Below are 20,233 nucleotides of genomic sequence, written 5' to 3' on the forward strand. Positions count from 1 at the left end.
TTGCTTTCTCCTTATCTTCCTAACCTCTAAATATGATAGTGATCAAGTTCTCAGGCTTGGATTCTTCCCTTCTCTAACTCACTCCCTAGTGTTCTCATTTTGTATCATGTCTTTGGTGTCACCTACTTGTTGGGGACTTTCAGACAGATGCCTATCCTGGACCTACTTAGATCTCTACTTGGATGTCTAACGTGCATCTTAAAATTAAAACATGACCCTAACTCTGTTGCAGGGCATCTGCTGTCCGTTTCCTGTTGCTATATTCTCCCCAAGACAAATGCATGGCTTGCTGTCTAACTGCCTTCAGATCTCTAAACAAATGCTACTTTCTATAGGAAGCCTTCCCAAATCACCCCATATAAAACAGCAGCATTCGCACCCTCCCATTCCTTGTTGCATTCCCTGTTTTTCTTACCCAAGTTTATACTTCTCCAAAACACTTACCACCAACCGACCTACTATACATGCATTTACTTACTGTCTGTTTCCCCCAACTAAAATGTAAGCTCCAGGAAGGCAGGGCTTTGTTTCCTGCTGTTGTAAGTATATAGAACAGTGCCTCAAAGTAGATGGAACTCAATAAATATTTGTCAAATCAGTAACTGAATTTTTAAATAATCTCTTCAAAGTCCCTATCACTCTACCTCCCCACCCATCCACCTGCCTACCTACCTACTCACGTAACTACTTTCCATGCTTTGCATGTTGCACGAATTTGGGATGGAAATGATGATTTTCAAGGGCAGTATCAGAATGCCGTTTTGGATTTTGGGAATCATAGAAGCCCAAGCTCTTAGCCCTAGGAGACTCCGAAAGATGATGCAGTCCCACTTTTCTTGCTCTACAGACTGTGACTCAGAAAGAAAGAAAGCTCTGACTATGGTTACACAACTAATAAGGGGCACAACCACTTCATGCCTTTCCAGCCAAGCCTGGACTAGGAGGTGCTGCTTTTCCTGGGCTGCCCAGGGCATCCCAATCCTTTCTGGTATCATTTTTATACCATCCTTGATAGAGATGACACACAGAGAGAACTGGAGAAAACCTGAATAAAAATGTCACCTATATGCAATTTCAGGGGGAAAAAAGGAGAACATTTCTGGATACTTAAAACCTAAAACTTAGTTCTATTGCAAAATGTCTAGTTTAAAACAAGGCACATCCTGGGATACTGAGAAACAGATTGAACACTCCAGATTGAACACTATTTATATTAATAAATAGTTATGCTTTCAGAGATAGAAAAAGTCCATACAAGTAGGTTAGTGAGAAATGACCATATAAACAGAGCTAGTAGCCTGGAAAAATAAAACAATCAATTAAAATAGTTCTTAACCATGATGGTACCGGTGTTGTAACAGATAAAACAAATTCAGTCTAACACAGGCTCCCATACAAAAGCCACAATGGAAAGAAATGTGGAAGAGTCAGTAGGTACAGTGGTTACAATATACTCTGTTCTTCAGATTTCTATCTAACCCTTCCTCTTAGTAAGTGTAATAACTTAATTGTGTTATTTAACTTCTACAGGCCTCACTTTGTTGATCTGCAAAATGGGACTGAATAATAGCTATGGCATATAATTGTTATAAGAATCAAAGTAGATCATAAATATAAATGATTTGCACACTGTGGCATCTGTTTTAGATTTCAAAATATTGTGGAATGGAACTGGTAAAATTTAATTAAATGCAATATATAATTAAAACATAATTTCTAAAAATTTAAAAAAATACTGTTTATGAGAAATGATCTAAAATCTACCAAAATCATGTTTGTAGTTGATCATCTGAATTGCTCTACCATTTGGAGTACTTGGTAAAACATGCACACCTTCCACTGATCAACTTTATCAATTTTCTATACCACATGGACTGAAACCACCTCCTAGGCAAAAGTACAACAGTAATTACAGACAGTCTACTCTGTTTTCTGAAACAATGCTAATTTCAGCATGTAGACATGTCTGCCCACAAAATCAAACTTGAGTATCTCAAAACATTCATTTTACCATGAGGATTTAAGAAAGAAGACTGTCACTCAAGTTTTGACTATCTGAAGGCCTGGAGGTGAGAGCAGAGTGAACAAGAAGACTGGTAGATGAGATGAGAGAGGTATTAGGACACATCACACAGAGCCAGCCATGCTGTTGTGGTAATGATCACACCTGATGCCAAGTTCCAAGGACCCATGGGTCTGTCACATGTGAACCCTTGGATACCTAGAAACAATCACACACCGGTAAGAGCTCCCTCTGAGGTCCACTTCTGCCAGGTGACTACTACAGCCTACCCCGCCTTTCACGTGTCACATTCAGTGCAGATCCAACTTCTTTATACGTTCACTCATTTGAATCTTACATCAAATATTTACTGAGTGCCCACCACGTGCTAGCTGCTGGACTAGATGCCGGAGAAACACTCTCTGCCCTCGTGGAGCTTACACACGAGGCTGGGCAATTAATAAGAGGAAAATAATCAACAAACAAGTGAACAACACTTTCAATAAGAACTACAAAACAGAGAGAGCATAAAGTATGTCATGATACCAGATAATCTTTTCCTTATAATGGATTTTATTTACGTTGCCAGTAATCCAAAACAGCAATATCTTCAGGAAAGCCCAACTCCTTTGAGGCAATCACAGAAAATTAGGTACAGCGAAACACAGCTAACAATTCAGTCTAAGATGCCTATTGGTTTATCCTGAAATACAAAAGGTGGGTGAGTATGGATGCTGGAAAAAGGTAGGAAAAAATGAGCAGCTAGGGGCTGAGCTGCAGGAGGAGAAGAGAAAAGAAAAAAGGAAGTGTAAGTATAGCTAAAATTCTGACATCAATTAAGGTCATTTTGCTCAGTTGTTCAGAGTTCAGAGTTTTCTAGAATGGGACAACTGGCCTCAGTAACTAGTGACAGTCTGAATACAATATACAGACACTGCTTTGTTCTCCACCAGCCATTTACCCTTTCCCTCTGGTTTAACTGTTAAGAAACGTACTCTCGAATTTTGATTCTTATGTAGTATATTTTCAACATTTTATTGCCAGGATTAAAAGATATAATCCTTTCTCCAAAATTACACATTTATATATATTTTTTTATTATTACATTTCACCCAGTTACCCAGCAAGTAAAACAGTAAGAGATTTAAAATAAAAGCATTGAACTGGCATAATGCAAAGGCTTCCCTGAATTCAGTGCCGTTTTCCAAGTAGAAGTTCTTAGGTCATTCCTTCCTGACACCCATTTCTATCATTTTCAAAATGTCAGGGGAGAAATGCAGAAGCCTTTTCTTAGAAAATCCTTCTTTCCAACAAAGCACCTGGGGTGCTCTGGAGCCACAAACTCTAACCTGAAGTCATCTTCTTTGCCTCCAGTCAGTACTTCTAAATAATGAGTGTGAACATACATTCAGAAAATCCCACCTGGATTCAACTCTTACCTGCATCTCTTGACAAAAGGAAGCCAAAGGCCCAAAGAGAATCTGACACTGCTCGTCAGCCGTGTACATCATCTCTGGCAACTTGGAGGGAACCATCACGGAATTGACACTCTGGGGGTTTGTCTGTAGCAAGCAGTTACTGGCCTTTGACCTGGCAACATGCAGATACGTGTAAAATTTTGGATTTAATGCAAAAAGCTGTTAGAATCAGTTAACACAGGAACAGGAAATATTCTGATACTACTAAAAATATGTTTTTACATAGTTATAGCTACTACTGAATGCTTATAGCCATTATCCCATACAGAAGAATCATTTATTTATAATTATTAAGATGATCCTAATAATAATTAAAACTGGTCAAGTTACCAGAACATTTTAGTTTATAAACGTCTTTCATATGGACTAACTCAGCTAATCTACATTAACACTGTGACATGGGTATTATTTTACACATTTATAAGATGAAGCAGCTCAGACTCAGAGAATAACTTGCCCAAAAGTAATGTATGAAGGTGAGAAATCTACTATTTTCAGGGATTTTTAAAAGAATGTACGGAAAGCACTGTCAAGTGACTATTAACAGCATAAATATTTTTGTACTTGAGATGGTACTGCAACTTCCATTTACGAGGTAACATTTAATTTTATCATAGTTCTGATTCACAAGAAGGCAGCTAGACAGAAGCACACACGCATCAGGGCCGACTGAGGGGCTACTGCTGCAGTGAGACGGTGGGTTCAAAACACTGCACGCTCTGAGCACTGCTCTCTATACTGTCATGACGAAGCTCGTGCCCACACGAGACTGCACACATTTCTGCACGGTTATAGTGATGTGACAGATAATATATTTTAGTAAATTTCAATACTCATTCAACATAAAAAATTAGCTTGCCTATTTAAATGGTCTGGAAAAATACATAAAGTTGGCCTGTGTAGTGAATTTAGCTAGCTGGGTGTTCCTAAATTTCTTACTTATTCTTTTGGATACTTTAAGCATCTCTCTCTCAGTGACTGACTAGTACCTCACATATCACCTCCTGGGACTGTTTCAGCTGCCCCTTCCATTACTGAAGGAATACAGAACAAGAGCTTTAAAATGAAAATTAGAACAGTAATATTCTTTTCCCAACCAGGCGGAAGCTAAGTGTTACCACCATTGAAGGTGCAAAAGAGGAGAATAAAGGACTATTATAATGGTGAAAAATATGTAATAATGAAAAAAGATTCAGAGTTTAGAACTACCACAGTGGAAAGGTGGAGTTTTTGTTAAAGAGGTTCTTTGAGATAACAACCCATGGGCTGAGCCATGAGCAATGAGAATATTTCCACTGTGAAATTTTAGAGGCAGCTGGAAGGTATAGCTCAGTGGTAGAGCACATGCCTAACATGCACGAGGTCCTGGGTTCAATCCCCAGTACCTCCACTAAACATATAAATAAACCTAATTACCTCCCCCATTAAAAAAAAAAAGAGGCAATTAAATACTATGACAGATCTTTTTTTAAATCATTATATAATTTTCAACCTTACAAATCATCTTGCCAATCCTCTTATTTGAAAATGTGGAAACTAAGAAGCATGGGGGGTGAAACAATATGCCCCAATCCTCACTGTGAGTCAGTAGAGAGCCAGGATTGGAACCAAGCGCCTAGATTCCTCACCCGGCGTCCTTTCTGCTCCCCATCGTCACCTTCCCAGGCTGGTAGAGGAAGCAGGCACACATACACGTTGATGACATGACAACGGCAAGGGACCTCAGTACCTGAGAAATCTTTCCAAGTCTTCCTTGCTACATCGGGACCATGAAACATCACCAAGATTTTGTCCTTTAATCCATTCACCAGACATGATATGAAGACCATCAGCACATGACGGGTGGTCATTGTCGTGATTAATGCCCATGCTGGTTCAGAACATAATTAAAATTTAAAAATTCTATCAGATAAATATTTTAACCTGTTGATGTAAGTGCCATTAAATAACATCTAAATATGTAAAATGATGGGAGAGAAATTAGTTTTAAAGGCCAAAATAAAATCAGATTTCAGATTGATTTTTAAAATTTTATGATCTAGAAAAAATCAGTATTTTTATTTAGTAAAAAAGCATTTTCCCAATCAATCTAGTAAAGAACATGCTCAGTTCACATACATCCAAATGATCTATAGACACATTTTCCACATAGTGGTATGTGGGAGACACATAGAAATAGTGAGTTTTCCTTTAAACACACTAGATTTTTGCTCTGCCTGAAGATCCTTTATTCATTCTTTTATTAAATCTGAAACCACATTAAAGTATTATTTTCCCCATTTGCTTCATTAGACTGTCTTCTCATCATAAAACACAAAGTGTCCCTGGGAAACCTGTGTGCTTCTTTTTCTTTATCTTTTCTATGGAATCCTGAATCTATGGCTTTAAGTTGGAACTCTATTCTCAAACTTTGACTTATCTTCAACTGAACTCACCAGAAGAATGTTAAATTCAGTAGGTCAAACCTCTCTGCACTCCTGTCTTCTCTTTCTCTCTTGTTCCCTTTTTGGTGTGCCTTTTCTAGCCATCCAGTTTGCCAAATCAAGGATCTTCAGGTCATCATTTACTCCTTCCTCTATCAAATTATCATCCACAGTATTTTATTTACTAATTGTTAGGGGCAAGCCCTGCCAATCTACTTTCTAAATATTTCTTTCAACTCCCTTCAATTCCTTTTGTTACTATTAAAGAGGGTAATAAGAAATACTTAGTCTTGACAATTACTATGGTAGGCTGACTGGGTTCTGTGCCTCTCTTTGGCAACATTCTCCCTTCTCCTCCTAACCTGCTCCAGTGAGATCTATTTAAAACACAATTAGGCTGCCATTTCTCTGCTTTTCCATTACCTATATAGCAATTTCCAGGTCTTTAACATGGTACACAGTTTCTTAGTCTTCTTCCAAGCCATTTATTGCATTTCTTTTCAGCAACAGCAAATGATTTGCAGTTTCCCAAACATTATGTTGTTTCTTATTCCTTGCAATTTCAATGTGTCATTTTCTATGTGTCATATACCATAAAAAAGGGTTTATAAGCTTGAATGAAACAAGGCTATGAGGGAGCAACTATTATAATACCCTTTTTACTGATGAGAAGACATTTTCCCAAGGTCATAGAGTAAGAAAGTGGAAAGTAGTGATGTTTGAACTGAAGAGACGGGCTCTAGAATCACCATTACACATTCGATGTCTATGAATTCTACTCCCTCCCCGCCATATCTAACAATGTCTGTCCCTGGATATATTCTGCATAATATTTAAGGTTAGTGTAGATTACCTTCAGGAGGTTTCCTCCCACTAACTCCTACCTCACCTATGGGTACCATCTCTTTTACCCACCACAGGATTCTGTAAACATCATTACTACAGTGTTTTCTACATCGGATCGTTCATTTTTACTTTCGGTTATCTCTGCAGTTTCTCTAGGATATAGGAGCTCTCTAAGATCCTAGCATATTGGAATCATACTCTATAAATGATATTTAAATGTTGAACCAAGTCAGCATGTAGAATCACTTCTATTTCAGTAAAAATTTCATACAATCTCCTGTGAATCCTCATAAGGAAGCCATTAAAGTGATTGTTCGTTAGAGAATGAAGACTGATGAAGCAGAAAGAGGAAAGTTTAGTTTTGTACATGTTAAGTCTGAGCTGATGGCAAGAGAGTCCAATGCTCCCTTTTCTCATTGTGTAATGATCTAGATAATAACTGAAGTATTCTTTTGTAGTAAAAAATTGTGAATAACAAGAATATCTATATTATATTTTAAAACATTAATAAAAATTGTTTTAGAAGTTGCTGAAGGAAATCATAACTACCCACATTTCCTCATATAAAAATAAAAATTTTCAAGATTATTGAATTACATTTTCAGTTAAATAAATTGTTACATGGAATATATTTTTGAAAGCAGAAAATGATATAGGTGGAATTAATTTATGAAGAAGAGTAATGAATTAAAAGTTCATTATGTTTGCTAACTTGAAGACTATGGAAATAATGGTTTAAATAAAACTAAAAATACATTCTTGAATATCATTTTTCACTTTTAGTATTAGAAAAATTCAGCTCTATGGTAAGCTGTATTTCTCTTTCCTAATCCAATTAATGTCCTTACATAGGGTCTGTATCAATACATAGAATGATTGACAGAAAGAATAGAAAGAAAAATGTTTTTCTTACTTTAAAGATAAAGAGGAAAAGTAAGAGATGATATAGAGTAGCTAGGGGCCAGTTCACTTACTGAGGGGTAGAGAGAAAGACGTAGGAGTTAAGATTTGAAATGTGTATCTCTCCTTTATTCATGTGACCAGAGGCAATTTAAATAATAATAAAGAAATAAACATGCCTTAGTTTATTCATTTGTTAAATACACTTTCCGGACTGGTTGTGAAAATTACATGAGGACAATGTAAAATGCCTGGCACAGTGCCTAGAAAATAGTAGGAACCTATAACTTTTTTCTCCCTAACTGGGGCAGTAAATCAGAGAAATTTTATCTTATCTCTCTAATTTGTCAAAAAAACAAAAACAAAAACACAAAGAGATAACCATCGTTAAAGGCAATTTGCTGTGTCTGCTGACTCTAGTGAAAGCAGAAACTTATGGAAAGCCAAGTAAATGATAACGGCAAGAATTTACTTTGTTCGGATGTTAAATCAAAATATGAAATTGTACATAGGGCACAGTCCTCCAGACTGATAAAGATGCCTTCATGCACTAACCATATGGTTCCGATGCAGCCCGACTGAGTCACTGTCTCACCTCCACAAGGGGTTCTGCTGCAGCACACGTCGCTGGGCGACCCTCTTCCAGCAACAGCCACCTGCCCTGTGGAATGGACTCAACCCCTCCATTTGTAGACATGCAGTTTTTTGAACCATACACATATGCTATTAGTTTTGAAAGGCAACTGGTCTTTTTCAGAAATAATAAAACTTCTTTAAATAATGTGTCCTTTTGAGAGAAGGAGAGGGACTGCTTCCAAGATTTAGCAATTTGGACATTTTCCCAAAGCAGTGTAATGTGATTTTCCAAATTGGGAAGATTACAACTTCTTATCCAGATGATCATTTTCCTTTTGGGATCCTGATTCTTATGTAAGAAATTAGCTACAGCCATGGTGAGATCTGATGATTCAAATGTTGTTTATCATTAGTTAAATTTTCCTAAAGCTATTTAACTTGTAACAGAAAGATTATCATTAAATTGGGATAGGGTGGTTTTTATTTTTAACCACACATCTGGAACTATCAAGAGACACTGCTTAGTCCTAATTTTACAGATTTGACATGAAACAATTAATTGTGAACCTTTATCTGTGCCAGTCACCACATTAATCATTTACAAAGATAATATCATTTAATCCTTACAATATCCCCATAACGTTTCTATTATCAGGACTTCTATTTTACAGATAAGGAAAGTGATGAGGTTAATGGTAGAGCCATGACTCAGACCCAGGCAAACACAGAAAACTTTAAATCACAAAACTATAGATGAAAAGTCTCCATTTATGTCTAAGATTTATTTTCTGAATAATTTAAAATGCTTCCTCTCTGTTAGCAAAAATGCACCTTCATATATACAGTCCCATAACCAAGTCGCACACACTGTATGGAAAACATTCTCGAAGTAAAACATTAGCAACACCTCTCCTCATACTGTGCAATGGAGCTACAGTTTAATAATCTCAGTTTAAATTCATTTTGACAAAAAGCCTTGTGCAAATAAACTCTCCACTAACATTGTACATGGTTGTCAAGTCAACTGAGAAAATATTTTTATCTTATAAAACTTCTCAACTTGTTTAAAAGTTCCTGCCAGGAAGTTTTGTGATATCCTGCGGAAAGCTGGAGAAGCATTTGGATTTTGAAGATGGTCCCTTTTGATGTTTAAAGAGTTAGAGAACATTTATGAATTCGCTCACATTTTTTGGATAATTTGGAAAGCATCCGTTTGTAAACAGTCATATTTTAAAAGAGTAAACTTTTTGTGCTGACTGCATTAAATATTTTGTCATCGTATCTTATTTCCCACTAAAAGCCATATAATATATAGAAAAGTTAATTTTAAAAAAGAAACAAATTCACAATGTCTAACTGGAAGTGGATTAGACTTCCATGAAATGACACTTAATTTCATACAATTCAGTGGCTGTATCTGATGTGATGAAACTTCACTGCTGTGTACTCATGGAAAAAAGCCCAACATTAAGAAATAGGAGATATTTTCATTACTTTTTATATTTTAAATTATTTAAAGCATTTCACTCTGCACAAAACAAATATGTACTTTCACTGGCAATCGAAAAGCAATGGAAAGCAAGTCAGCAACAAGGTAAAAAATGAGAGGTTAAAAAGCAGAGATGCTGAAAGAGCTTCCTTTTGATTTTGCTGTGTTATATGACAGGTTTATCTAGCAATTCAACAAAGGCTTGTTAGATCAGACTAACTGCTGGGTACTGCACTGAGCAGGGTCATAAAAATAACAAAGGTTCAGGTTTTTACTCTCAAGGAGTTTATCATCTACTGGGGTTGGAAGACTCAGTCGCTTGCCCTCAGGCAGCTAAAAGATGCCTGGATCCTGTTACTTCTGTGTTCCCGTGAAGCTCTCCCATCCACCCACCTTTCTCCACCCCTTCATCCATCAACCTCAAGATAAGTGCTGGTTTCCTCCCTTCCGGATTGTTGTAACCTCTGTCTGACTGACCTCCTGCCCCTTAACTCTTTGCCTTATTAAGCCGTGCTTTAATTAACTTTAATTCCTTATGAAAACGTTAATCAAAAACTAGTTTCCTAAGTAAAATCTTTCAATTTTCCATGGCAAGCGATGACATTGAAAATGCAAATAATGAATCGTGAACATCAGAATCAGAGGGCTAGTTAAAATGCAGATTCCTGGGCTCAACCCCAACCAATTAAAAGAGAATATTTATACATAAGACTTAAGAAGCAGCAGTTTAACACATTTTCTAGATGATTCTTACTCACTTAAAATTCTGAGAATCAGTGAGCTATAGGATAAGATCCAAACATTTTTATCCTGTTTTTCAGAGGATCAGCAGACTGATTTCAATCTCATTTCCACAGGAACAGTTAATTCCAGACTAAATTTTTGTACAGTCCCTTTCTATCAGAATGCTTTCCCAGCTTATGTGTATTTACAAATGTAACTCAAATTTTAGGACCTTCAACTCTTCAATAAGTTCTAGCACATATTTCTTATGATCCTTAACTTTTGTACCCTTCATATATATGGCATGTAAGATATCAAGACTGTCTTCAATTTCTGGTCAATTTCAAGTAATATATACAAACTATCACCACCCAGAATTTAAGTGTTTAGAGAGTAAGAATTATCATATTTTCTTTTTAATTTGTTGAATTATTCAGTTCAATACCATATCAAATATCTATAGATTTATCCACAGCTATAGAATCACAGAAGCAACTGAATATTCCATAAATTTGATGAAAAGTTGAAACTAATGTGGCCTCTTACTGACTTAGAGAAACCATAAGCCTGCAAGGTCTACAGATGATCTGCTCAAGGAAGGTTGCTTGCATTACTCTAGACCACACATGTGCCAAAATGCATTAGAGAAATATACACAGAAAGCCAGTTCTCGCATGGCCATTCATTAGCTGGGTGATTTCCGTCCTCCTCCACCTACTCGCTATGACATCCAAACCTACATTTGGAGAGAATCTGGTACGGGAGAGTTGCCACATCTCTACTGGCTGAAGTCCCATTATGATTATTAACTTGGACAAACTACTTATTATGCTAACTGGTATCACCGTCTAAATAAAGTATCAAATACAAAAACTGGGCTAGTGGTCTGTAACTATCACCGTAGTAAGTACACTTCTTGCCAGTCCAGTAAAAATTCTGAAGGATATAAAATCACTCCTTAAATGAATAGAGAGATGCATGGCCAAGAGTAGCTGAGAATCTTTTTACATCAAGCATTCATAAAAATAATTATATTACTACCACAAATTCTTCTTCTTCTTCATTCTACTCTGAGTTACGTGTCAACCCATGTGCCACGTGATTAGAGCATCACCAATCCACCAATGAGCCTTGAAAGGAAGGGAAACTCAGCCACATTTTAGGAAAGAAGAAAAGTAGTACAGACAGATTGGCCCAGAGTTCATTCAGTGAGCAGCTGGCATGACAAGAATTCAAGCCCAAGTCTGCACTGCTCTAATCCGCTTCTCTCTCACCTGCCCACTGAGGAGTTTCTAACCTTAAGGAAGGCACGTGTGCGAGAGGAAGACTTCCACTGTGTGGAATTCTAAAGTGTGCATTATGGAAACTGTGAAATGAAGCCATTACCGATTTTAGTGGGTCAATGAACATTAGTTACAGAATAATTGATTTTGAACATTTTAAAGAGCAATGGATTTCTAGAAATAAGAGTATATTTGTTTTTGTCTATTGTAGGAATCTGTTAGTTTATCTGTTTCCCATCCTAACAGTCCTAGATAATGTTTTGCCTTTCTCTTCATTTCTTATTCACTGAAGGTTTGTCTACTCTCCCTTCAGAACATGTCCTCTCTTTCTTGTAACGGATACACTGAGGGACATCAATGCAGAAGGAAAGGCAAACACCGTATTTCCTTCCAAAAGGGATTCCTCAGGCAAGATGAGAGAGATTAGCCAAATTTACCTTTACAGGATGCCTCCTGGGGCATATGCCAGCTTCTTAGTGAATTAGCAGAATTTTAAACGGTAGTATTGCTAAAACTGTTGGAATTGCCCCTTCGAAATCTATGACTTCAGGACTTGCATTGAATAGCTGAACAGGTCTGTTCCAGGCTTCAAAGTAAACTCATCATAACTGATACATAATTTAACTACTGTATTTGTACATAGTTTATTTTATTTAAGCATCAAAATATCATGTACCAGAAAGGAAAAATATGTTGCCATGTTTATACTTTTAGTCATAAAACCATATTCTTTTACTCAGACAAGGCAAATGCATTCATTGACCCAAAGGAATTCCTCTTTCCCTACTTCTGGAACTCAAATGTTTTCTGCTCTGGATCTCAAGGTAATTGTCCAACAGAGGAATATTCATATAACACACACTTCTTCAATCATACAATAAACGTTCGCATGCCTATGATACACAATGCACTCTATTTAGTGCTGTGTGAGAAAAAATGTATTAGATGGTAATCCTATTTTTATAGAGGCTGTTGTCTAGTAGAGAGTGTGTGTGTATGTTGTACATGTGTGTGTAATATCAGTATAAATCAGTATATATTAGAAATTAAGTGACAAGTGAGACTGTCAATAAACAGTGCAAGGGAATTGAAAAAGGAGATATATTTCCAGTTGGACTTTCGTGTCTGATTTCACAAAAAGGATTATATTTGTCTTGGCCACTAATGGATAAGTAAAACTGAAAAAGGTATAAACCGGTAGGGCTGGGAGTTAGCATAAGAAAAAAGCATTAATAAAGATACGAAGCTTGAAAATGATGGGTTGTCTGCATTCATGAAATACAAAATTATTTCTATTCTCTAGATTGTAGATAATCTAGAAATAGTAGATTATAAGGTTAGAAAGATGGATTGGGACCACTCTATAAAAAGTCATGAATCTAAGGCTACAGAACTTGGAGTCCCTTCATTAGGAAGTAAAGGACAATGAAGATCAGGGCTACAATTCAGGAAGCTGAATCTGACTAATGTAGGAGACAGAGAGGAAAGATGAGGTGCTAAGGCAAGAAGACCAATGAGGTGGGTACTGCAGGAGTCCAAGCTTGGAGGAATCACAGAAGAGGGGATGGACAGATGGTATAACTATTTCAGATGAACAATGAACAGAATTTGAAAACTGATTATGGGAAGAACTTAAGAGGTAAAAGAGTTAAAGATGTGTCAGATGTCTCAACTGAAGAACTGATGACAATATTGATGCCGATAATAGAAATACAGGTGTCTGAAGAAGTGGGTTTATAACCTGGCCCTATCCTTGGTTCTATCCAAACACAATTTCCATCAGAGCATGTAAGCAAATGTTGTTGATTTCAAAGGCTTACTAGTTACAAGGCATCTGCATTCTTGGTACTCCGGCCATACTTAAAACTTAAGCAGGTGCCCCATATATTTATTGCCTTCAAGGAGCTAACTTTGCATATTTATTGCCTCATTGGCCTCTCAGTTCAGAAGAAACTGAACTGAAGTGGAAAAGCCATGTCTCTGGGCCAAAGTTTTAGTAATATCTGTTAGTCTTTTCCCCCGGTTCAAAAAAGGAAAACAAAACCCAAAAACATAGGGAAAAAAAGTTCTGTGTTTTTATAATGATCTCATTTGTAAGTAATTTCCTCTAACTTATGTAATTTTATCCCACTCATCATCTCTATAAAGTAGGCCATCTAATTATCATATGAGATTCTTAATCAGGAAATAAATTGTGTATGTTCAGTGCAGTTTCTTTTAACTTGTAAAAACACAGGAGTCTGCTCGAGCTTTTTTATTTTCTTGACACTCTACGACAAGTATCAATTATCACAAATGTGCTAAAGTCAAACTACAAAACTGTTCATCTACTGATTTCAGGACAAACAATTTTGTCCACAACCTATGTCCTTTGTATTACTTCAAGGATATAATACATCTTAAGAGGGTAGTTTTTTTAATTAAGAAAAGAAAGCTCTGAACCATCAGCTACTAAATGGTCAAAAAAATAAAGACTATTTTATTAACGTAAAACAGTGACCATTTTCAGGTTCTTATGATTACTTTTATTGGCTACATATTTTTAAAGTAATGAGAATAAATTCAGCAAGTCAGAAAAAGATAAGATGCTCAACCATTCTAGTAAGCAAAGAAACACAAATACAAATTAAATTACAATTTAAAATGTGCTATGCTTAAAGCTGGCAAAATAAGCTGAAACTGTATTCACAAGCAGTCCTCTATTTAAATTTGTATAAATATTGCTACATGGCCTCCAAAAACAGCACACCACTTTCCACTCCTCAAAAACATGTGAGGGTATCTGTCTCCCCAGATAGGCCAATACTTTTCATTCACTTACACTGTCATCAGAACATCATTTACCAGCTATTTGTTGGGCACAAATGAAGGATATTAGAGATATAATGTTGAATAGCAACAACAAAAACAAACAAAATAAGACAAGACACAGTCTCTGATCTCAAGAAGCACAGTCCAATTAAAGATATAGACATCAAATAATTAGACAAATGATGTAAACCTGCAACTCTGAAAAAATTAGAATGAATACTACATAGAACTTCTAAAAGCACACATTAAGAGATTTAACCTACCCATGAAGTAATTCTCTGAAGAAATGATGTGAAAGAAGGAGAGAAAATGAGGGAAGAGGGCAGGAAAAGTTTTCTTGCCAAGGGAAGCATGTGGTCCTCAATAGTGGGAGTGAATATGGATTCATCTGTGCAGACTGGTAGCTGAAAGAATTGTGGTGGTCTGAATGCCTATTAAGGACACTAGCATTTTTTCACATAAGCCATGGGTACATCTCAATGAGCTATGTGGATATATCTCTTGCCATTTTTCCAATGGGGCTTTGGTCATTTTGCTAGTTGATTTTTAAGAGCTCTTTTTTATTAAGGAAAATATTACTTTGTCATACATGAAGCAAATACTTGCACTGACTGTGATTGATCTTCTGACTATTGTATTTTTTTCCCTTATGTTGATATTTAAATCCAAGTCACTAATTTTATGTGACTTCTCCTTAGATATTTCTAGATTTCATACATAGAATCATAGACGTTCTCTGTTAAAGAATAAAAAAAGAAAAAAGTCAACAAAACAAAACAAAAAAAGTTCAATGTACAGACACGTTCCGGAATGTTCTGTAATGTTTAAGGTAGAGAATCAAATTCCTGTTACTGTTCTCATAGAATGATTCATTTCTTTCCACTGATTGCAGGTGCAGCTTTTATTACATGCTACATTTCCACATCTTTTCCTATTATAAGTGGATTTTTAAAAACTCTTTCATTGACTTGTCTGTTTATTTAAGTACCAGAACAAACTACTTTATCTATTCCGAAATGTAATAATATCTGACTGAGCTAACCCTGTCCTTCCCCACCACTTTTTTCTTTTTTTAACAAGAAATTTCTTATGTTGGGTTTTCCATATGGACTCTATAATCAGGGTGTCTAATAAAAAATTCTGTTGACATTTTTGGGCAGATTACATTAATTTATATATAGATAATTGTCATTTTATAAGATGGACTGTTCCTATCCCAATCCAGGAAATGTCTTTCCATTTATTTAAACCACTTTTATGACTCTCTATGTGGTTATAAATTCTTCTTTTTATAAGTCTTCTACATTCCTTTGGAAGTATATGCCTACGTATTTTATCTTTTTTATTTTTATTTTACTTTTTACTATCTTCAATATAAGTGGAATTTTTTTCTTTGTTTATAGTTTGCAAGTGTCTGTTGTTCATGTATTGGAAAGCAAACATTTTATATGTAGTTTTGCAACAGGCCAATAAAATTGTCTTATTGTTCTGACAGATTTTTTTTTAGCAGATTGTCTCAAGTTTTCCATTTATACAAGTGACACTCATTTTGCCCCTTCTTTCTAGTTTTATATTTAAAGTTATTAAATATTTTCACAAAAACCAATGTATGTAATACATATGTTTACACATACTATGTGTGTATGTCTGAATCTAAATAACTTAGGTATTAAGGGAAATTATCACACAAACAGCAAACTTAAAGGCTAATTCTAAGATCCATGTCCAACTTCCCTATCAGATCTCATGCCTCCACTTCAAAAAGAAGGCACACAAAATGCGTGCTGCTGTAGAAATCATTCCAATCCTAAAGTCCTAAAGAGCATCTCCTATACTTTCTCTTTCATCTGTGATATATCAGTCTTTTTTTTACCCGGAGTTGATTTTTAGGAACGCTCTAAAGAAAGTGTTCAATTTTATTTGTATACTTGTCAGAAATCAAATGTACCATCACATTTTGCTGAAGAGTCAACCTTCTCTACTGATCTGCAATGACAGCTTGGTCAGACATCAGGCTCTCACGTATGGCGTGGGGCTGTTATGACTCTCTTTCACTGTATCGGTCTGGCTATCGACACATGCATGACTGGCAGTATCTTAGCTACTAAAGTCTCACGGCAGGTCTTGATTTCTGTTTGGGAAAGATTCCCACATTATTCTCCTCCTCATCTTCTTCTGCCTTTGCCTCCAGCTTCACTGTTTCCCCCAAGACTATTTTGGCTATTTTGGCTATTTGCACTTCCATATACATTTTGGAAATATTTACCAACTTACATAAAAGTATATTTACTGGAATTTCCATAAACCTCTAAATCATTTACAGCAGAACAGACATCTGCAAGATATTACATTTATCCACAAACATAGTATATTTTCATTTGATACAGGTTTAATTTAATGAATTTTAACAGCGGTGTATAGTTTTCTATCTTTTACGGGATTCATTATTAAGTACTTTGTGTGTTCCATTGCTACAGTAAATAGTACCCTTTTTAAATGATATTTTGTATTTTTGTGTTGACAGTTTTTCATATGTATCTTACAGCCAATAAACTTACTAAACTCATCAATTAATTCCATGTACTTTACTTTTGCATTATATCATGTTTCTATGTAGTGAGTAATCACATCATTTACAAATTAAAATGGATTTCTTTCTTCCATTCTCATCCCTATACCTTTTATTTTTCTCCCATGCTGTTACTTTTTGTACCCCAGTACATACATGGAAGCAGATATACTGACAACTGTGATTTACTTACTTTTGTAGAGAATGTTTCTAATATTTCACCATTAAAAATAATGTTTCCCATTCATACATGAGTAAATTTTTATTTTATTGGATTTTTCTGCATCTACTGATAGTATAGGTTTTCTGCTAATTAATAGAATCTGTTAATTAATCTGTTAATGTGGGAACTAAGATTTTAAAATGGTAAATGATCTTTGCTATACTGAGACAAAGCCAACTTTATTCCCTTGTATTAACTTCATTTATTTGCATAGTGCTGCTTTATTTTGAAAATGTTTCGTTGCCCTTTTTGCATTTTTCTCAGATAGGAAGAGACTAATTTTCCTTCTTCACAAATGTCTTTTATTGATTTCTATGCTACATTAATACTAGCCTCAAATACTGAGTTTGAGGCTGTTCCTTCATTCTAGGAAATTCAGACTAATATTAGCATTATTTATTCCTTGAACCTACTGCTATGTCTGAACTGGTGTTTTCTTCAGAAAGGTTCTGAAGTGCTGATTCAATTTCTCTAAATGGTTATAAATCTTCATGTACTTTCATTACATTTTCTTAGGATTTTCCCGTTCCATCTGTTTGTAACTTTTTGTAATGAAAGTATTCAGTGTATTTTCTTAGTATCTTTTTAGCATCTTTGGTATCTGTGTTATATTTCCTTTTCTCATTTCTAATACTGTTGAGTTGTGCCTTTTATTCTTGCTCAATCCCATTTTTTTACCAATTTTACTTGCATTTTCATTGACTCAGTTTTGGCACTGTTGTTCACATTAACTGTATTTTTCTCTTTTATTAGTTCCTGCTCTTCATGATTTTTCTTCTTTTTTTTCACTTTGTTGTTATTTTTCTAACATTTTAATTTGAAAACTTAGGTCATTAATTTCAAAATATTTTTATGTGTATATAAAGCCACCCATTTTCTTCTATGTGCTGCTTTATGTGCACATGTGCATACTATACTCTCTAAATAGTATATCTGCTATTGTTCAAACCTGAGAATATTCTGAATTCCCTCAAGATTTCTTCTTTGATCTGTGAGTTTTTCAAGAATATGCTTGTAAATTTGTAAATGTATGTATTTATGAGTTTCCTTTTTGTTATTGGTTGCTTAATTGTATTATGATCAGAAAAATTCATCTGTATATTCATTTTTAAAAATTTGTTTGGATTTACAGTATAAAACAATATATGGTCATTCTTTTTAACTATCCAGTATGTTCTTAAGGAGTAGGTATTCTTTATTAATTGGCTGTTGGTTTTATGTCTGCCCAGTAGATCAATTTTTTTAGTTGTTCAAATCTTTTCTCTTCCATCAGCTCCTCTATCCAACATTAAGACTTAGCCTCCTGTGAGTGAAAAATTCCATCTCTTTTATATTGATAGAGTCCTATCTTTACTATGTGAAAACTTCCCTTTCTCTTGCTCTTTAGCTTGATCATTTATTTTTTAAAAAAATCTCTTTTTGGAATTTCCGAGCATTTAAAATGAGGATGGGAGATTTCAATATCTTTACAACTTCTATCGATCCAAATCCTAAAGTTAATCCTAATGTAAATTTTTAACGTGAAAATAAATGCCAACTTATTACTTAAATAAGACAATTTCCTCAAGCAGAATATTTTATTCATTTCTGCTGTTCTATATATCACAGAGGTTATATATTCCACACTTTCAGTAATAAAGTTATCTTTATTGAATAAGTACATTTTGAGTGCATACCATGCGCCAATTATGCAAGCACCAGTGTTCTAGAGGTTGCAAATACAACGGTGAATTAAGGACTCTAGAATTCATCATGTACATACAGACAAACAGACAGACAGGTAGATAGATGGAATTGGGTAAGTTTTAGGAGGACAAAGTAGGCAGAGGAGGATAACCGTGGTTATACATACATTTTTAAGAAATGTTATCAGAAAGGCCTCATCAAGAAGGTGGCATCTGAGCAGAGACCTAAAGAAGAAAATGGAGACAGCCACGTGACTGTGCTGGAGAAGAACACTGCAGGCAGAAGGAAAAGCAGAAGGCAAAGGGGTTGAAGGAGATGTTTGCTTCATGTGTTTAAGTCACAGAAAAGAGGCGATGGCTAGAGTGAGGAGGGGACTGGCAGGCTGAGAGGGAAGGAGGCTAAAATGTGTAGGGCCTTGTGGGGCCACTGTGAGGGTCTGGGGGTTTTACCAGTGAGACTGGAAGCTATTGGAAGATTCTGAGCAAAGCAATCAGGCAATGTGCTTTTTTTAAAAAAAAAAAAAAAGATTCTCTGGCTCTAAATTAAAAACAGGCTGTGAGAGGCAAGGACTGAAAACTAAAGGTCGTTTAGGGGGTCACTGTAGTAACCCAGATGAGAGGTGATACTGGCTTGGCCTGGAGTGGTGGCAGAAGAATCAGTGAGAGGGTATCAGATTCTGGATTTATCATGAAGGTGGCGTCAACAGCTGATGAACAGAATGTGGAGTGAGAAAGAGAGGACTCAAGGATAGTTTCGTGGGTTTTGGCTGAGCGGCTGGAAGGATGGAGCTCCACGTAACTGTGACAGGAAGACCTCAGGAAGGAGCACTTCTAGGGTGCTGGGAGTCATTTCTGCGTGTGAGCACCGGAATAAAGTCTCACCCCAAGTGGGCTTGGGTGTATTTAAAAATACACATTTTGTTTTTATAAAACTTCATCTATTAACTTTTTCATACAATATCTAAAAACACTCCAAAATATTGGAGTGTACCTACAGCATCTTTCCTACAGTAAATTTTCATTGACATTCTATGCATAAGAATTTTTTACTAAGATAATTACTATATTAAAGCATTCACTTACTGAATATGTATTTATGGAATACCAAATATGTACTGAGCACTAGCAGGTGGATTAGGACTCTCATGGTAATAAAAACAATAAGCATGATTCCTTACCTCTTGGAGCGTAAAGCCTCCATTTGTACAGACAAATGAATGTACAT

At 35.7% G+C, this 20,233-nt stretch overlaps 1 protein-coding gene and 1 non-coding gene across 2 annotated transcripts in view; one reads left to right on the forward strand and one right to left on the reverse strand.

Annotated features, from left to right (window-relative positions):
• Nucleotides 1-20,233, reverse strand: part of ADAMTS19 (ADAM metallopeptidase with thrombospondin type 1 motif 19) — a 221,253-nt gene that overhangs the window by 95,736 nt on the left and 105,284 nt on the right. Inside the window, exons 9-10 of the mRNA XM_072950428.1 lie at nt 5,210-5,350; nt 3,442-3,592 (exon numbers count right to left, since the gene is read on the reverse strand). Coding sequence (XP_072806529.1) covers nt 3,442-3,592; nt 5,210-5,350 — 292 coding nt within the window. The remainder of the gene's footprint in view (nt 1-3,441; nt 3,593-5,209; nt 5,351-20,233) is intronic.
• Nucleotides 4,798-4,870, forward strand: TRNAV-AAC (transfer RNA valine (anticodon AAC)). The gene has a single exon. It is a non-coding gene; the product is annotated as a tRNA-Val (tRNA).

The sequence above is a fragment of the Vicugna pacos genome, chromosome 3, assembly GCF_048564905.1.
Source record: "Vicugna pacos chromosome 3, VicPac4, whole genome shotgun sequence".
Classification (NCBI taxonomy): Eukaryota; Metazoa; Chordata; class Mammalia; order Artiodactyla; family Camelidae; genus Vicugna; species Vicugna pacos.